The 19,248-nt window shown below is 46.4% G+C and overlaps 1 protein-coding gene across 1 annotated transcript in view; it reads right to left on the reverse strand.

Annotated features, from left to right (window-relative positions):
* Window positions 1-1,265: 1,265 nt before the first annotated feature.
* Window positions 1,266-19,248, reverse strand: part of LOC121478685 — a 33,052-nt gene continuing 15,069 nt past the window's right edge. Inside the window, exons 5-7 of the mRNA XM_041733891.1 lie at window positions 4,505-4,646; window positions 2,954-3,097; window positions 1,266-1,740 (exon numbers count right to left, since the gene is read on the reverse strand). Of these exons, the coding sequence (XP_041589825.1) occupies window positions 1,738-1,740; window positions 2,954-3,097; window positions 4,505-4,646 (289 nt within the window). The 3' untranslated portion in view covers window positions 1,266-1,737. The remainder of the gene's footprint in view (window positions 1,741-2,953; window positions 3,098-4,504; window positions 4,647-19,248) is intronic.

Below are 19,248 nucleotides of genomic sequence, written 5' to 3' on the forward strand. Positions count from 1 at the left end.
TTTTTTTTTTTTTACAATGTATTTATTTTAGAGAGAGAGGGAGCTGAGGGGGGGAGAGAGGGAGAGTCTCCTCAAGCAGACTCCTCGCTGATCGCTGATCGCAGAGCCGTACGTGGGGCTTGATCTTGCAAACCATGAGATCATGACCTGAGCTGAAATCAAGAGTTGGACCCTCAACCAACTGAGCCACCCAGGTACTTGGGGGTTTTCTTAAAAATGCAGATTCTGATGGAGGGAGTCTGGAGTGGAGCCCAAGATGCTGCATTTCCTTTGTTTTCTTAAAGAGTTTATTTATTTATTCATTAGAGACAGAGAGAGAGGCAGAGACATAGGCAGAGGGAGGAGCAGGGTCCCAGTGGGGAACCCCATGAAGGATTCAATCCCAGGACCCCAGGATCATGACTGGAGCGAAGGCAGATGCTCAACCACTGAGCCACCCAGGTGCCCCAGATACTGCATTTCCAATGAGCTCCCTGGAGAGGCCTGTGCTGCTGGAGCAGGACCTTGAGAGCTGGGTTTTGACTGAGGAGTAGTGGTGTATTATTTTGGAATCCATAGCTCTGCCTGAGGTGGAAGGAATCTGGGGATCTGTGTGGGATCTGTACTGGGCAGAAAGGAGAGTAGTGGAAAGGGCAGGAGGGTGCCCTGTGGACTGGTATCCTCAGCTCTTCAGATTGGGGCAGAGAGGAGGAGAAAAGGAGCGGGCTTCTCTTCCTGGGGCCTGCCCTCCCCTCAACAGATGGACAGTCACTGTCCTCCCGCCCCCGCCCCCCCTATACATGTGTCCGCCTGCCAACTGCTACCTCCATCTGTCCTCAGGGAGGAATGCTGGGACTGCGGAACGGCCCAGGGGCTGGGGGCAGCTGGTCCAGCACGCAAGTAGCCCTGGGTTCCTGTTCACTGAGCAAGAATGACCCTGCCACTGGGTTCCCCAGCCCTACAGCCCAGCTGGGGCTGTGCAGGAGCTGTGGGATGCCCGAATGTGGTCTGGTGCCTGTTCTGCCGCCCACAGACAGCACATGCACCCCATCCAGACAAAGGCCTTCAATCCCCTTCTGACCTCAGCAGTAGCCTTCCACCTTTGGGACCCACCACACTTGGTCACCTCTCCTAGACCTCACTTGAGGAAACCCAACAGGGGGAAGAGGGCAGGTTTTTTAGAGAGTCTGAATCACAACAGATTTTTTTTTCTTTTTCTTAAGATTTTATTTATTCATTCATGAGACACACACGCACACAGAGGCAGAGACATAGGCAGAGGGAGAAGCAGGCTCCCCACGGAGAGCCCAATGCGGGATTCGATCCCAGGACCCTGGGATCACCCCCTGAGCCAAAGGCAAATGCTCAACAACCATAGACGCTCAACTACTAAGCCACCCAGGTGCCCTGACAACAGATTTCTAAGCAAAGCAGGTCCGTCAATACATTTTAAATTTCAAGAACCACCACCTAAGGGGACTGCCTGATCATGACAAAGCTCCTTTGGCTGGTTTTAAGTTTTTAGCCAATGCACATGGCTGATAGAATGTCAAGGAGCACAGAAGAGCTTGGAAGGGAAGGCCCAGCCACCCTTTCCACCGGTTCCCAGTGAGGCCATTCTGAACTCTTCCGGGTACTTTTGCTGGCGGCTCATTCCACATCTTCAGACGGTATGATGCTCTTCTCTATATTTAGTTGTGGAGTGTGTCCTGCCAGTCTTCGGATTGCTCTACGGTTCACTTACTTGGGTGTGAGTGATCACTAAGTGTAAACATGGGACAAGGTGAGCTCACTCTGCCATCTTCCCAAGCCTCCTCCAAAACAACATGACTTTAACTTGCTTTCTAGCTTACCAATCTTAGGCATTACCTGCTACCTTCCTAATTAACCCGAATCCAAATAATCACATGCATTCCTCATTTGGATGTCTTTGTAAGTACTACCTTTATTTGTTGACTCTTAGGCTCACCAGCCCTCCGCAGTGTATTTTGACTCTCCGTTTGTCAGATGAAGATATTAATTTCTCCCCCTCCTATTCCTTCCTCCTAACCCTGATCAGGTTTACTTTATGTTTTCAGGACTGATGTTCTACTGCACAACTACAAATAAGGTTTCTGTTCTTTGTTTACAGGCTGAATCTAAAAATTGAAAATCAGGAAACAGTGTTTACATGATTATGACTAGGCAAATATTGAGGGTGGCTCAGCCAATTATGAGAACCTACTATAAGTGCACTGTCTTTCTTGGAAGTTGTTTGGGAATTTCTATTTGTTTTTCCTTTCTTTGTCTTATTTGCCTAACTCATATTCCAGTTTACCTTCAAACTTCCCATCATATCAGATATTCTAACAAGCAGAGAAATATACCAAAAATATTTAATCACCCACCAACCTAATTGAATTCAGTGTGTGGGGATGATTCATACAGAGAGCAATCAAAATGGACTAAGCACTAGCCATCAAAGCACAGGGCGGTCCTTGAAGCCCCCTGCTGTGCCAAGCATTAACTCTTCAGGCTCTGGACTGTGGTGAGGTCCAGAGGACCCAACTGGGCAGTGAAAGAAGGGTGGCTCATGTTAACATTTCAAAAGTACTTCAACTGGCACATCCTGGCTAAACATCAGGCCTCCGAATCATTCATCCATCAGTTTCATCTAACTGAGCTGCTTTCCGGATCTGCTGCCCATCAGCCATTCTGGACCTTGTCCACCCTGCTGTGCTGTGTGGTCCCCTCTGGCCTGGATCCCACGTGTCCTTACTTGCTTCACCCCCTTGTTTTATTAAATATAATACCCAGTTTTGCCATTGGATCTTAAATTCAGGGGATGGTATTAACCATATTTAACCACCAATGAATTTAAAATGCCTAGTCGCTTGACATCTTGTTACAAAGTCACACAAAGACCCTGATATTTGAAAATCTCACTTTTGTAAAAATTAGCATCGGTGGACATACTGTAGTTGAAGTAACACACCTGCAATTGCTTGAAAGCCAGCAAATGAGAGTGGGGGCTTCTGAGGTCCATTCCCAGTGTAGGACTCCCATTGTCCTCCCAGGATGCCTCATGGGCCAGGAGCAAGGCAGGATTGTCCGATCCGTCAGCTGCCTCATGATCAATCTAGAGATAATTAATTAATTATTATTTAATTAAAAATTAAATGCAAATGGAAGCTCTAAAATTGTCCTCCTGCATTCCAGGGGATCGTCTGGCACACACCCTGAGGCGCCCAGCTGCCACTTTGGGCACCACTGCTCTGTGCAACAAGCATGGGGGGCCTCAGTCTTTCCATGGAAGTCAAATAGGAAAATACCCACCACCAGAATTTATAATGCTGCTGGTGCTGCCAAGGGAGACTGCACTCAGGGACCCGTTTTGGATTTAGCATCCTGTACTTCACCCACCTGAGTGCTCACATCTGTGCCACTCCATGCGCATGATCCTTTTCAACAACCGGCATAGGTATTGTCATAATCACGCCCCTTTAGCAGATGAGGCTACTGAGGCTCCCAGGGGCTAAGGCACTTTGAAGGGGTGGGGGGAGGGACAAACAAACAAAAAGAAACTTTGAAGGCGTTTGATTGGGATTGCGATCTTGTAAACTTGGGCAAGGCATCTCCCTTCTCAGAACCTCTCAAAGATGTAAAGATAAGATGAAATTAAGCCTGGAAAGCATCTGCAGAGGTAATGGGGGTGGGGGGTGGGGTGATTCTCTTTGCTGCTCCAGCCAGGAGTTGCAGAGGGGATAGTGTTGATGTTATCCATCAAGTTCTGCTTGGTAGGCTACGGTGCTGTGACATATGGAAGGAAGACTTCAATAGCACATTTTGGAGCTTGTAATGTTTAGAGTGACCAACATAATCAGTGAAGAGCTGCGGCCTGCCCCAGCTCAGAGGGAGCAGGGCTCCCGGCCCCTTAGAGCTCCCCTCCTCTGTGCGGCCCTACAGGCCTTTGCCTTCCCCCGCCTGCCCCCTGGTGGTGAAGGTGGGCTCGGCCTCCGCCCCGCCCCAGCTCCATCCAGGGGAGCCCGGCTCGCAGCTGCCTCGCGACACCATCTGGTGACAATTGCTAACACTGCAGAGCAAGAAAGGGATACCAGGAGCTGAAGAAATGATTGAAAAGGCCGTGCCCTGGACCTCACTCCCCTGCCCTATCACCCCCCAACTCCCGTGCCATCTTGAGCGCATGGCTCCTTAATTTCCACATTGGCAAAAAGAGTAATGCACCTGCCTCAAAGAGGTTTTGCCATAAATAAGGTAGCTGGGGTAAGACACCTAGCCAAGAGACAAGGCTGCCTGAAATTTGGCTCCTCTCCTAATAAAATGAAAAATTACACCGCATGTTTAGATTATTACAAACCGGATCCTTGGTTTCATAGCAGAGTAAAGGGTCATAAGGCAGGCAGGTCAGTTCTGGAGGCAGGGAGGAAAGGGCAAAAAGGGAACTGGTAGGACAATGCAAGGCTTGGGCCAGGGCTCAGGAGCGCAAATGTGGAGTCCAGGAGACACTGAAGACCCAGCCGATGACCTTGAGAAGCAACCTGTGCTGTGTCCTCAAGGACGCAGAGGTGTGGAGGTCACAGGACAGAGCAGAGCAGGAGACTTGAACAACAGCAAATGTTCCAGTGGGGCGAGGAAGGATATGGACCAGGCCAGTCAAGGAGGGCTTCCTGGAGGAAAGGATATTTAGTTAGGGTAGGAGTGAGGAAGGGTAGGGGATGAGGTGCTGGCTCTAGATCAGGGAAGGGGAGAAAGAAAAAGCAGGAGCAAAGGGCCAGGGGCTTTGTGAAGGAGACCAGCCAGAGAGAAGCAGGAACGAGAAGTCAGGCTAGGCCACCCTGGGACCAGGAGCTTCACCTGGACCCTGTGGGAATGGGAGAAGCCGTGAAAATATTTGAACACAGACTGACATAGGCAGATGCTGGGCACGAACTTGGCCTCTCTGCGCAAGGTGAATGGCAAGAACAATTAGATGGGTCAATGCACAGCGTTCAAAGTGACAGTCCCTGAAACTGGCATTGTTCGGTGGGAACAGCTGTCTCCTGGCACCAGCACTTCTCGGCAGGCTCTGCTGGGCCTACTGCTGGGTGCGGTTCTTTCATACTCAGCCAGACCCCCATGCAGGGCTGCAGCTGCCTCATCAGGCTCCCTCTCCCTGTGTGTGTGGGGGGGTTGGTGGTGGGGAGGGAACAGAGCAGGGGTGAGTGGCAGCTCCTATCTCTGAGAGCCAGCAGGGCTTGATGCAGTGCCAATCCTGGACCCGCTGAGCCGCAGAATTAACTGGGAATCCAGGGCACCTGTGAAAAAACAAACTCCCCGACTCCAGCCCAGAGCAACTGAGGGAGAATCTTTGGGGTTTGACTCTAGAATCAGAATTTTAATTTTTCAAAAGGTTTTACTTATTTGTTTGGGAGAGAGAGAGCACAAGTGGGGGGAGGGCCGAGGGAGAGAGAGAAGCAGACTCCATGCTGAGTGTGGAGCCCAATGCCAGGCTCGATCCTGTGACCCTGACACCAGGCCCGAGTGGAAAGCAAGGGTCAGACCCTTAGCTGACTGAGCCACACAGGCACCCTTAGAATCAGATTTTTTTTTTAATATTTTATTTATTCATTCATGACAGACACAGAGAGAGGCAGAGACACAGGTAGAGGGAGAAGCAGGCTCCATGGAGGGAGCCCGACATGGGACTCGATCCTGGGACTCCAGGATCATGCCCTGGGCTGAAAGTAGGTGCTAAACCGCTGAGTCACCCAGGCGTCCCCAGAATCAGAATTTTTAATAGCTCTGCAGGTGATGAAGATACTTATCCAGGCTTAAGAGTGCTGGTGAGCAGGGAAAGAGCAGGGATTTGGAGTCAGACAGGCCCAGGGCACATCCCAGGCCTATTCCTTTTCGGCTGTGCTGCCCTGGGCCAGTCACTTTACCTCTGTGATTCCCAGTGTCTGGCCTATAAAATAGGCATGAAAAACTCTCCCCAAAGGTTGGTGGGGGCTCCGAGCACAGTGCCAGGCACACAGCAAAAGGGGAAAGGGGGAGGTAAGGGTACCTGGGGGCTGGATGGAGGGAGGAAGAGCCCTGAAGGGGCATGAGGCCCCAGGGACAAGACCTGTCTACCCCGCTGTTTCTTCCAGGGCCAACCAGCTGGGATGGTGTCATGCGCAAGGGAAGACTCAGGTCAAATCTCAACATTTGCTTTTTGGAACTGCTGCAGCAGTGCCTTCCTGGGGACTTCCCTTTTCCCCCAAAGCCACTTCCAGCCACTTCTTGGGGAAACTGAGTTATCAACTCATAGTCTGTGTGTGTGGCTCAGGTAAGGACAATCAGGGCCCTCAGGCGTCCCTGGGCTTAGTCTTCCAGCTACTAAGCACCTGCTGTGTGCCTGGCACTGTGCTCGGAGCCCCCACCATTCTGCCCTGAGGCACACAGGACAGTGGCCTAGACACACAGCCGTGCTCTGTTTTTTCTTCCCTTAAAGAAGTCCAGGTGGGCATCCAGGGCACATGTTGAGGCTCTCAAGATCCAAGATCTACCCAAGATCCAGACTGCTCCCATCTTTTTGCTCCACTACATGTGACTGCCATCCTTAAAATGACCTCATGATCCAGGATGGCAGGGGAGTCAGGCATTACAGCTCCTACCAGTCAGTGGAGAGGAGGAAGGGGGAAAGCAACATGGGATGAGACTCTGAGTCAAGTGACCTTCTTTTTAAGTCGTCCTCTCAGAAGTTCTCCATGACATGTTCACATCTCCTGGCCAGAACCAAGTCACGTGGCCACAGCCACTTGCAAGGGAGGTTGGGCGGTACCTTCTTTATTGTGAGCAGCCATGTACCCAGTTAAACACCGGGGATCTGCTACTATGGAAAGAGGGGAGAATGGATTCCAGGAGGCACATTGGCAGTCCCTGTTATAATCACCACCCCAAATGCCCAGAACTTTCCAGGGAGAGGTGAGCCTTAAGAAACAATGGTTACTGACTGCAACCTTGCTCAGAGAAAGTACAGAGTGAGAAGGTGCCTGAAGACAAGCCTTGCAGAGGGACCATTTCAGGGACAGGTGCAGAGGAGCATGAGGAAGAGCTTGAGGACGAGCAGCTGGGGAGGCAGGAGGGCCCTCAGCGGAGGAGGAGGAGGCAGGCTAGAGAGGAAGAGGGGCACATGAAACCCAAGGCAGACCTAGAGAAGCAGTTGCTTCAGAGCAGAAGCTGGCTGTCACTACAAAGCAGTCACTCGAGATGGCAGAGATGGCAACGGAGCAGGTCTCACTAGGGTGGCACCAGAGGAAGCCAGCTGGAAGAGTTGGAACTGAGAATGCCTACACCAGGAGCAGGGACGACTTTCCCACATCTTGGTGGCAAATGAGAGGAAAAGGTAGGGCAGTAGTTGGAAATGGAGGAAGAGATCTGAAGAGGATTTTGAGGGGTTTTCTTTTCCTTCCCCCAAGGATGGAAAGGGAATTGAGAGTATTTAAATACAGATGGGAAGAAGCCAGTGGAGAAAGCAGTTAAAACCTAGAGAAAGAGGAGAAAAGTAGAAGAGTGAGGCCCCAAGAAGGCAGGAGGGGAAAATTCTAGACCTCTGTGGTTTGCTTCTCAGAAAAAGGGATCTCTCCCCTGGAAACTGGGTGCAGGGGCAGACCTAGGGCAGGGGGATATGGACACAGATGTTACAGAGAAAAGAATGGTTTTGTGTTGTGGTTGTTTGTTCTTTTGAAGATTTTTAAAATTTATTTATTCATGAGAGACACAGAGAGAGAAGCAGAGACACAGGCAGAGGGAGAAGCAGGCTCCATGCAGGGAGCCCGATGTGGGACTCGATCCCGGGGGCCCCAGGACCACCCCCTGGGCTGAAGGTGGTGCTCAGCCCCTGAGCCACTCAGGCATCCCCCCAAAACCCTCTTCTGTTAAGTTAACATATATAAACCTTCACTTCAGGCTATTCTGTGTTTTTCCCATTACTGGGAGCTCCCCTTGCATGGGTGAAAATGAGCCTTGCCTTTTCTTCTGTTAACTCACAGGCCCCCAAGCACTGGCCAGAAGGCTGGAAGAGGGAGGGTTTTCCTCCCCATGTTGTGCACAGGCCTGGAGGCAGCAGCAGGACCGGAGGGGGTGGGGGTAAGGCCAGGAGGCCCCCTGAGGCAGGCACTGGGGACCAGAGCCATCCAGGTGGGGGGAGGAGCCCCAGGAATGTGCACACACTCTTGGGGAGAATGTGGGGAGGGGGCAGGCTGCATGTGATCCCCCTCGGACACTTGAGGAGGTGCTGGCAGGATGCTGAAAGAGCCCCTCTGGGAAGTGGGGGCAAAGCCACCTGCGGAGTGAGGGGTGCAGGACTGGAGTCCACAGAAAGGCTTGCAAAGGACTGCTGTGGGCGCTGGGGAAAGAATTCCTGCTGGCATTGAGGCCCTCGCTGAGGTGGAGCCCAGAGACCTAAGGTGTCTGCCCTCCCGAGACCTCAGATGTTCTTCTGCAGCTCTAGGCCCCGTGGAGGCGGCACACAGGAGCAGACAACCGGGATTCCTCAGGAACTGGGGAGTTGGGGGTTGGGTAAGGTAGCTTGACAGAGGGGCAAGGAGGTTGAAGTCACTGCAAGAGGGTGGAAAGCTTGGCATGAAGAGCAATGGAACCTGGAGGGGTTGCCAGGGAGAAGCCCAAGTCACATCAAATGCTTCCAGGTCTCATGAGGAGGTGCAGTGAGAGTGAGGGAGGGAGAGCCAGACAGACAAGGACTGTGTCTAGAGTGGGCAACGTGAGGATTCCAGATGCTGATCGCAGGGCCCTGTGGCTCTGTGAGGGAGAGGTCCGGATTGTGGCTGTAGGAACCAGCAGCTCAGGGAAAGACGAGGGAAGATTCTGGAAACACGGCTGTCTCCCATCCTAGAGGCCAGGACACCAGATGGGTCAGGCCTAGAGGCACTGGAGTGGGCAGGGGGTGAGGAGGAGGGCAGTGAGAGAGGGAGGTGCTTGGGAGGGTAACACAGGTCAGCTCTGAGCTGGGGAAGAGGGTGACGTGGTTATAGAGCAGAACCCCCAAGGGAGAGGAGGATTTCATGCCAGGTGGTTTGGGAGTGGCGTGGGGATTAGGGAGACCTGGGGCATAAGGCACGAAAAGGGAGGCATCCCCAGGATTGAGTGGCGTCCTGGGGACCAGTGAAGGCAGATGGTGGAGGAGGCCTTTGGTAAGAGGGTTAAGGACAAAGGGGTCTTTTCCTGATGAAACAAGGCCTTGCAAGGGCTCATTTTGAGGGACTGGCTACTCCTCGCGGCCGAGTAACTGCCTGGCTGCTCTGTCCCTCTCTTAAGACACACATAGCTTGGCATCACTACAGTCTTCCCTGGGGAACTCTGAAGGGGCCTCCGGGTCCTCAACACAATTTTTCTGGGAAGTGGCCTCCAATGGATTCAAGCAGGGGTGGACGCACTACAGGCCCAATCCGATCCGCCACCCACTTTTGTAAATGAGGTTTGATTAGAACACAACTACCCCATTCATTTACTTATTGCCTGCAACTGCTTTCCCGCTACAAAGGCAGAGTGGCGGAGTTGTGACAGAGACGATGCAGCCCAGAAAGCCTAAAGTGTGTACTATCAGGGCCCCCTAGGAAAAAATGTAGCTCAATTAGAGTCTAAGATGTTAAATACCCCAGCTCTCCCCGATTTTGCTCTCCTGCTCAAGACTAGCTACATTCTTTATATTTTTCCCTATTTGTTTTGCTTTTTTTGATATTAAAAAAATTATGAGTTGTAATACATTGCAAAAAAGTGCACTACTTTCCCATGTACAGCCAAGGAATTTTTACATATTAATATACTCATGTAGCCACCACCCAGATCATGGTAAAGTATAAACTCAGCCCCCAGAAGATTCCTTTGTGCCCCTTTTCATTCAATGTCTCTATTCTGAGGTCACCTCCACTGTTAGTTTGTCTCTTCTTAAACTACATATGAAGGAAATGACACAGCATGTAGCCTTTTGTGCCTGACTTCTTTAATCTAACGTATGTCTGTGAGATTCATCCACTGTTGCTGCATGCACCAGTACTTATTCCTCTTTACTGCTGTGTAGTATTCCGTCATATGGCTATCCACAGTTTTAGGGGAGGCTTTTTGTTCTTTTTTTTTTCATTTTTTTAAAGATTTTATTTATTTATTCATGAGAGAGAGAGGCAGAGACATAGGCAGAGGGAGAAGCAGGCAGGGAGCCCGACATGAGACTCGATCCTGGGACTCCAGGATCATGCCCTGGGCCAAAGGCAGGCGCTGAACTGCTGAGCCACCAAGGGTCCCCCCCCCTTTTTTAAAATAATTTGTTTATTTATTCATGAGAGACACACAGAGAGAGAGAGAGAGAGAGGCAGAGACACGTTTTTTTTTTCATTTTTATTTTTTATTTTGTTTGACTTTTTTTTAACCTACAGAATTTTTTTTCTTCCAAATTTTTACTTAAATTGTAGCTAGTTAACATAGAGTGTAATATTGGTTTCAGGAGTAGAATTTAGTGATTCCTAACTCACACACAACACACGATGCTCATCACAACAGGTGCCCTCCCCGGTGCCCATCACTCATCTAGCGCATCCTCCACCTGCGTCCCCTCCAGCAACCCTCCGTTTGTTCTCTACATGAAAAGTCTCTTATGGCTTCTTTCTCTCTCTCCTTTTTTTAATTTCCCCCCTTCCCATATGTTCATCTGTTTTCTTTCTTAAATTACACAAATGAGTGAAATCATGGTACTTACCTTTCTCTGACAACTTATTTTGGTTACCATAATACCCTCTAGCTCCATCCACATCCCTGCAGATGGTAAGATTTTATTCTTTTTGATGGCTGAGTAATATTCCATTGTGCCTATATACACTACCACTTCTTTATCCATTCACAGGCTCTTTCCATAATTTGGCTATTGTGGATAATGCTGCTATACACATCGAGGTGCATATACCCCTTTGAATCTGTATTTTTGTATCTTTTGGGTAAATACCTAGTAGTGCAATTGCTGGATCATAGCATAGTTCTATCTTTAACATTCTGAGGAACTTCCATACTGTTCTCCAGAGTGGCTGCACTATTTTGCACTCTCACCAACTGTGTAAAAGGGTTCCCCTTTCTCTGAATCCTCACCAACACTTGTTGTTTCCTGTGCTGTTAATTTTAGCCAATCCATTCTTCTATTGACGCCCAGTTGCTGGGTTGTTTTTTGTTTTTTGTTTGTTTTTTGTTTTTTTTTTTCAGTTTGGGGCTATAATGGAAAAGGTTATGATGAACATTCATGAATATACATCTTTTGCTAGATGTATGCATTTATTTCTCTTGAGCAGGTGTTTATCTTAAGTAAATATTCCCAGTTTTCCAAAACTGAATCTGTTTATACTGATCTACAGACTGCATTTAAACAGCACAAAAGCCTTAGCTAATGGAATGATGGCTTCTAAAAGTGAACTTTCAGATATTAGTGAGTAAATAAGGGAAATGCCAGACCCAAAAGTCCTAGGAAATCACAGCATGAACATGGTCATGCCCAACTGGTACAAATAAGAATCAATTGAATCTCCTTAATGCCATACAAAATGGACGGTGCCTCTCTAGGCCACCATAACCTGGAGAATCCAGGGTTTAGCGCCGCCTTCAGCCCAGGGTGTGATCCTGGAGGTCTGGGATCGAGTCCCACGTCAGGTTCCCTGCATGGAGCCTGCTTCTCGCTCTGTCTGTGTTCTACCTCTCTCTCTCTATGTCTGTCATGAATAAATAAATAAAATCTTTAAAAAGAAGAAGAAGAAGAAGTGTTTGAACTCAACTAGGATACATAAAGCAGAAGGCTAAGAAGTTAACCTCAGGGAACACATCAAAATTTTAAGGCAGAGGGAACAAAGTAGCAGGATCTAGAAAGAAATATTTCCTTTTTGAAAATAAGAATATACTCCTCAATCCTGCCAGCATGTAATACTATTCAACAGATTGGAATATTTATTTCAGAAGGCTTTGTGCTATTAGTATTGGTACCTAGAAGATCTTCCCCATGACTTAGGTATCAGAAGGACTTTGCACCAGATTCTGAGATCTCTGATTGTCTACTCTGACTACAGCCATCCCAGAGAATTCTTTGAGGGAATCTCTTGGATTCTGCTTCTGCAAGACCAGAGAGCAACATTTACCTGGACATCGCCCAGCCAGTGTGAGATATGTGACTGCAGAAATGAGACCTCAGGATAGTAGAGGAGATGGTGATTTAGGGATGGTACCCAACTCTGTGTGGAGAATGAAGATTAGACCATATGAGGACAGTGGCCATGGCTGCTTCATCTCTACTTTTCTATTGCGATGTTTGGCTCTGTCAGGTGCTCAACAAATATTTGTTGAATGGATGTATGATATGAGTGGATAGATAAATGAATGGGTGGGTGGATGAGTAGATGGATGGATGGATGGATGGGAGATGGATGGAGGGTAGGCAAGGTTTCAGTCACTTGTTTCCCGATATTGTTACGTCTGCTGCCCTCCCTCTCCCTCTCCCATAGCCCAAGCCAGCAGGACCCCTCTAAGAAAACACAGAGGTCTTATACTCAGTCTCTCAAACTTCAGGGATTGTAATACAGATTTCTCTTCTAACCCTGAGGTTTGTGTTCACTTAACAAAAATATTGTAGGCGCACCTGGGTGGTTCAGTGGTTGAGCATCTGCCTTTGGCTCAGGACATGATCCCGGGGTCCTGGGATTGAGTCCTGCATCGGGTTCCCCACAGGGAGCCTGCTTCTTCCTCTGCCTATGTCTCTGCCTCTCTCTATGTGTCTCTCATTAATAAGTAAATAAATAAAATCTTTTAAAAATATATTGTACATGTAGACTCAAATCTTACCAGATAAAAAGGTTGAGGGATTAATATATGTGAATATATAAAACTTCTATTATATTTAAGTGGCCTCTACTAAAACACAATACAGAGAGTACCATTCAAAAAAAGAAACTACCATCTTAATGGCAATTAAAACATCTTAGATTAGCAATAATGTGCCATATATAATTCATTCACATTAAAACATATTTTAAGGATCTTCCTTCTCTAAAATTAAAAAAAAAAAAAAAGTAGCAGTGGGAAGATTCCCACAGGTCCACTTACCTTGCTGCAAATACTGTGCATCTAAGAAGCACTATTTTTCATCTCCAGACAAATATTTAAAACTTTTCTGACATTATGATCTGGGTGCCTAAGTCATAGCTGGAGTGACTCACCATTCATCCTGCCTCTGTTATAATGGCTCCTGAGTGTGGAAAAAGGACCTAGAAATCCAACCACATAGACCAGCATTTTCAACTAGAGAAATGCAAAGTTGAGGAGGAATTCCTGTAATGGCTCCATCTATTTTACAGAGTTTCTGGGAGAACCCCTGGGGAAAAAAAATGGATGAGGAGCTCTTTGCAACTTTCGAGACTCTGTGTAGCTTCATGCAATTCATATTGTATGTACTAGAAGAGGATCCTTCCTGAGAGATCCATAGGTCAGATCACATCACTCACTTGCTCATAAGGCTCTGGCACCTTCTCTCACATGGCACATATAAGCAAGCCCTACCCACAGCCTGCAGGGCTATCTGTGATTCAACCCCACCAACTCTCTGAACTCAGCTCTTACAAATGCTACCTCTACCAAGGGATTCAACTTGCCAAACTTTATCCTACATCAGGACCTTTGGACTTGCCATTCCCTCTGCCTGGAATGCTCTTCTTTCTGATATTCCCACTTCTTCAGTTATCTGTTCAAATGTTTCTTCTGCACAGAGGACCTTCCTCCCCAACTCTATCTGAAATACCATCCATGGGGAGTTCATTTGGTAGAATGTGCGGCTCTTGAGCTCGGGGTTGTGAATTTGAGCCTCACACTGGGTGTAGAGACTACTTTAAAAAAATTTTTTTTAAGATTTTATTTACTTGAGAGAGAGCGTGACAGCACAAGCAGAGAAAGAGGAGGAAGCAGACTCTCTGCTGAGCGGGGAGATCCCCCAAATCCTGGGGTCATGACCCAAGCCCAAGGCAGACATCCAACCAACTGAGTCACTCAAGAGCCTCCTAAAAAATCTTTTAAAATACCACCCACCTCCTGTTCTATTCCCTCACCTGGATTTTTTTTTTCATGGCAATAATTTATTAATTTATTTATTTTCTATCTCCTCAACTAGGAAGGAACATCCTTAAAGGCAGGGAATTATCTGCCAGGTGTCTGCATGGCACTTAGAACATTAGTAGGGTTTCAGTCAGAATGGCTAAAACTAACAAGTCAGGAAACAACAAATGTTGTCTAGGATGCAGAGAAAGGGGAACCATCTTACACTGCTAGTGGGAATGCAAGCTGGTATAACCACTCTGGAAAACAGTATGGAAGTTCTTCAAAAAGTTAAAAATAGAGCTACCATACTACCTACCAATTGTCCTACTAGTTATTTACCCAAAGGATACAGACATAGTGATCTGAAGGGGTATCTGCACCCCAATGTTTATAGCAGCAATGTCCACAACAGCCAAAATATGGAAGGAGCCCAGATGTCCACCAACAGATGAATGGATAAAGAAGATGTGGTATATATACATACACACATATAATGAGTATATATATATATATATATATATATATATATATATATATAAATTCTTACCATTTGCAATGATATGGATGGAAGTAGAGGGTATTATGCTAAGTGAAATAAGTCAATCAGAGAAAGACAATTATCATACAATTTCACTCAAATGTGGAATTTAAGAACCAAAACAGAGGATCATAGGGGAAGAGAGGGGAAAATAAAATAAGACAAAATCAGAGAGGGAGACAAACCATAAGAGACTCTTGACTATAGGAAACAAACTGAGGGTTGCTGGAGGGGAGGTGAAGGGAGATGGGGTAACTGGGTGATGGACATTAAGCAGGGCACATGATGTAAGGAGCAGTGGGTGTTATATGCAGCTGATGAATAACTGAACTCTACCTCTGAAACTAATAATATACTGTATGTTAATTAAATGAATTTAAATTCTGAAAAAAGAACATTAGCAGGTGTTTGTATTAGTTATCTATTGCTGCATACACAAGGTAGTGGCTTAGAACAATATACATTTATTATCTCAGAGTTTGTGTGAATCAAGAATCCAGGCATGGCTTAGCTGAGTCCTCTGCTTCAGGATTTCTCACGAGGCTGCAATTAAGGATTTGGCTAGGGTTGGAGTCTTACCTGAATATCTGATTGGGGAAGAATCTACCTCCAAGCTCTTATGGTTATTGGGAAGATTCAGTTCCTTGGGGCTGTTAGACTTAGGGTCTCAGTTCCTTTCTGGCTGTTGGCTAGAGTCTGCCCTCTAGCTTGCCAGCGGGTCTCTAGACTCATTGCTTGCCAATAGATCTCTCCATAGCTTAGCTCACAATATGACACCTTGCTTCATCAAAACCAGCAAGGGAGGGCAGCCCCGGTCGTGCAGGGGTTTAGCGCCGCCTGCAGCCCAGAGCGTGATCCTGGAGACCCTGGATCGAGTCCCACGTCGGGCTCTCTGCGTGGAGCCTGCTTCTCCCTCTGCCTGTGTCTCTGCCTCTCTCTCTCTGTCTCTGACTCTACGAATAAATAAATAAAATCTTTAAAAAAAAAAAACAGCAAGGGAGAGAGTCAGTTAACAAAAGTTACATTTTATGTAATGTAATCACAGAAGTGTCATTTGTCACCTTTACCATATTGGTTAAAAGTAACTCACAGTTCCTGCTCACATTCGAAGTAAGAGGGTTACACAAGGTTGTGAATACAAGGAGGTGGAGATCACTGGAGGCTAATTTAGATTCTATCCCGCCACATTACTTGCTCAATATACTTGATCTTAGCCCAAAGGCCAAAAGTGATTATTACTTGCTCAATAAACACTGAATATTTTTAAACCAATGTCCAAAGTTGACACTGGGGAAGGAAAGCTGTAAGATTCAAGATTCTTGCAATTTATTTCTTGCACTACATAGAACTTCTGTGAAATTTACTTATTCTTTTTCCAACTTCCTTCTGATGTCCTGTGACCAGCCTAGTCTGTATGTCTGCATGAGCTGCCCCAGGTTTTGAGGATTCAGCCAAGAGAAGAGACCCGCACACAACCTAGACCCTTCAAGAATCTACAATCTGAAGATCACCATTCATAGAGCGTATTCCTTATCCACGGGGATCCCTGGAATTGGTGAGTTGCATCCTTATATATTACAAGCTGGAAGGAGTGTTCTTGAATGGGCACTTTGCATTTATGAGGTCTTATTGTTACCCAAGTTAATAATGCATCTAATAAAAAGAAAGAAAGAAATACATTTTTCAGTCAGGTAGATATTATTAATATGAATCCATTTTAAAAGGCCATTACTTCAGAGTCTTGATGTCTGGGATGCTGTTAAAGATTTTTTTAAGAGTTGCCATGACAACAGCAAGAGCCCTGCTTCCTCTGAATTGATTGCAGATTTGTCCATATAGGACAGCTTATTGGGAATTCTCTTCTGTTTTCTTTGGCAAAAGCCCTGGCTTATTGTCCAGAGTGAGCAGAAGTCTCAAACCCATCAATATTCACTGATGAAGTCATCACCATTCATTAACAGAGACTTGATCAGCAGGCATTTATTGATCGCCAGCCACGTGCAAGGCACTCTGGATGATTCAGAGACATTTGCTGCCTGACAAACTGACATGTCTACTGCATGACAAGTTCCAGTCCCTCGAGGCATCAGGAGTATGTGAGGGGAGTTCTGGGTGGTACAGACCCTGCCCAAGGACCTGGGACCTGTGCAAAAGACCCTGGTGAACAATTGTGATGTCATGATGTGTACACTGGAGAGTTCTGACTTGTGAGGGGGTTCTTGGTCTGCGGGGTAGGGTTGTAGGGATGAGAGGCCTAAGGAAGGGAGTGAAAACCTACTCTGGGCCTTAATTTTATACAAACTCAAACACCAAATTGCTGGGTCATCTTGGGCATGTCACTGGACCTCTCTGGCCATTACTTTTCTCCCTTACAGGAAATAGGATAACATTTCTTCCTCTGAACACAAAGTGATCACAGTGCAATCTGTTGCTTGTTAGACCATACAGGTCCCCAGACAGGTCTTTGAAACTGCTCAGGCAGTGATGATTCAGTGTTATCTTGCTTCAGTGATGCCAAACACAGGGCTGGGCATGTCCTAGCACTCAATAAATGGATGAAAGAGAATTGGAGCCTTCTTGCAATCACTTCATTCTTTGCCCACCCTTCCATCCTGCCACTGTGCTGGCCTATCACTCTTTCAAAGGAGCTTGGGTTGGTACATCTTTGGTTCTCCAGGACAGCAGAGAGCACCTCAGTTGTCCCAGACCTGCTTCCCACCCCACCCCAGCGTATGGCTCAACTCAACTTTTCAGCTTCCTCTGAAACTTTCCACCTTCCTCTGCCTTTCTCTTTCTGTGTGAATAAAATCTTTAAATTTTTTTTTAAATTTATTTATTCATGAGAGACACACAGAGAGAGAGAAAGAGAGAGAGAGAGAGAGAGAGAGAGGCAGAGACACAGGCAAAGGGAGAAGCAGGATCCATGCAGGGAGCCCGACGTGGGACTCGATCCCGAGTCTCTGGGATCATGCCCTGGGCCAAAGGCGACGCTAAACCGCTGAGCCATCCAGGCTGCCCTAAAATCTTTAAAAAAAAAAAAATGTATAGCAGTAAAAGCCTATATTAGAAAATAAGGGAGGTCTGAAATCAATGATCTAAAAAATTTTACATTTAGTAATCAGGTGGACAAAAGAGCAAAGTAAATAGAAGAAAGTGAATAATAGGTGTAAGAGCAGAAGTGAATGAAACAAAAAACCAACAGAGTAAACCAACGAAATCAAAAGCTCATTTTTGAAATGCTCAATAAAATTAATAAAATATGGCAGAGAGAGAAAAGGTAGACAAAATACACAAACCACCAATAACAGGAATGAGAGAAGAGAAATCACTACAGATTCTACAGATATTAAAAAGATAAGGGTGAGGACACATGGGTGACTCAGTGGTTAGGCACCTGCCTTGGCCGGGGGGGTGTGATCCTAGAGTCCCGGGATCAAGTCCCACATCAGGTTCCCTGTGTGGAGCCTGCTTCTCCCTCTGCCTGTGTCTCTGCCTCTCTCTCTTTGTGTGTGTCTCATGAATAAATAAATAAGATCTTTAAAAAAAAAAAAAAAAAGATAAGGGTGGGACAACCTGGGTGACTCAGTGGTTGAGCATCTGCCTTCAGCTCAGGGCGTGATCTCTGTCTGAGGATCAAGTCCCGCATCCGGGTCCCTGCAAGGAGCCTGCTCCCTCTGCCTATGTCTCTGTCTGTCTCTCTCTCTGTGTCTCTCATGAATAAATAAGTAAAATCTTTTAAAAAAAAAAAAAAAGAGTTGAGAGGCCTGGGTGGAAAAATAGATGTTTAGGAAGCCTAAACATCTAGATAGCATTTTGAGCTATTGGGCTGGATGAAATCATCTAGGAAATGAATGGGAAAAAGAAGGCAGGATACCAGCACTGGGCCTTGGGGCTTCAACTCCCTCCCTAGAGGTCAGGGAACATAGGAAGAACTACAAGGGGACTGAGAAGGAACATCCAGAGTGGATGGGGGAGGGGTGACGTTGGTAGGGTTGGGGGGGGTGCAGGATGGTTGTGATGGTAGAAATCTGTAGAAAGTGGAGTCAGTAGAAAAGGGAACATTGAGAACAACTTCATGCTAATATGTTTGACAACTTAGATGAAATTGACAAATTACTTCAAAGACACAATCTACCATCACTAGAAAAGAAATAGATATTTTGGACAATCATATCTATTTATGAAAGCAAATTCATTGTTAAAAATTCCCACAAAGGAAACTCCAGGTGTAGGTGGCTTTCATGGTGATATCCACCAAATATTTAAGGAAGGAAGAACACCTGTTCTACACAACATTTTCCAGAAACTAAAATAGGAATGGACATTTCCTAATTCATTCTATGAAGCCAGCATGGGTCTGACAGCAAAAACAGAGAATTACTTTATAAGAAAACTATAGATTAATATTTCTCATGAACAAATATATATATATATTACTCATGAACATAGATGCAAAAATTTTAAACACAATTTTAGCAAATCAAATCCAGCAATGTATTAGAAGGATAATGTATCATGACCAAGTGGAATTCATCCCCTGAATCCAAGACTAGCTTAACATTTAAAAATAATGAGTATAATATACTATATTAACAGAGATAAGAGAAAAATTATTTATCTCAATGGACGGATAAAAAGTA

The sequence above is a fragment of the Vulpes lagopus genome, chromosome 19 (assembly GCF_018345385.1).
Source record: "Vulpes lagopus strain Blue_001 chromosome 19, ASM1834538v1, whole genome shotgun sequence".
Taxonomy (NCBI): Eukaryota; Metazoa; Chordata; class Mammalia; order Carnivora; family Canidae; genus Vulpes; species Vulpes lagopus.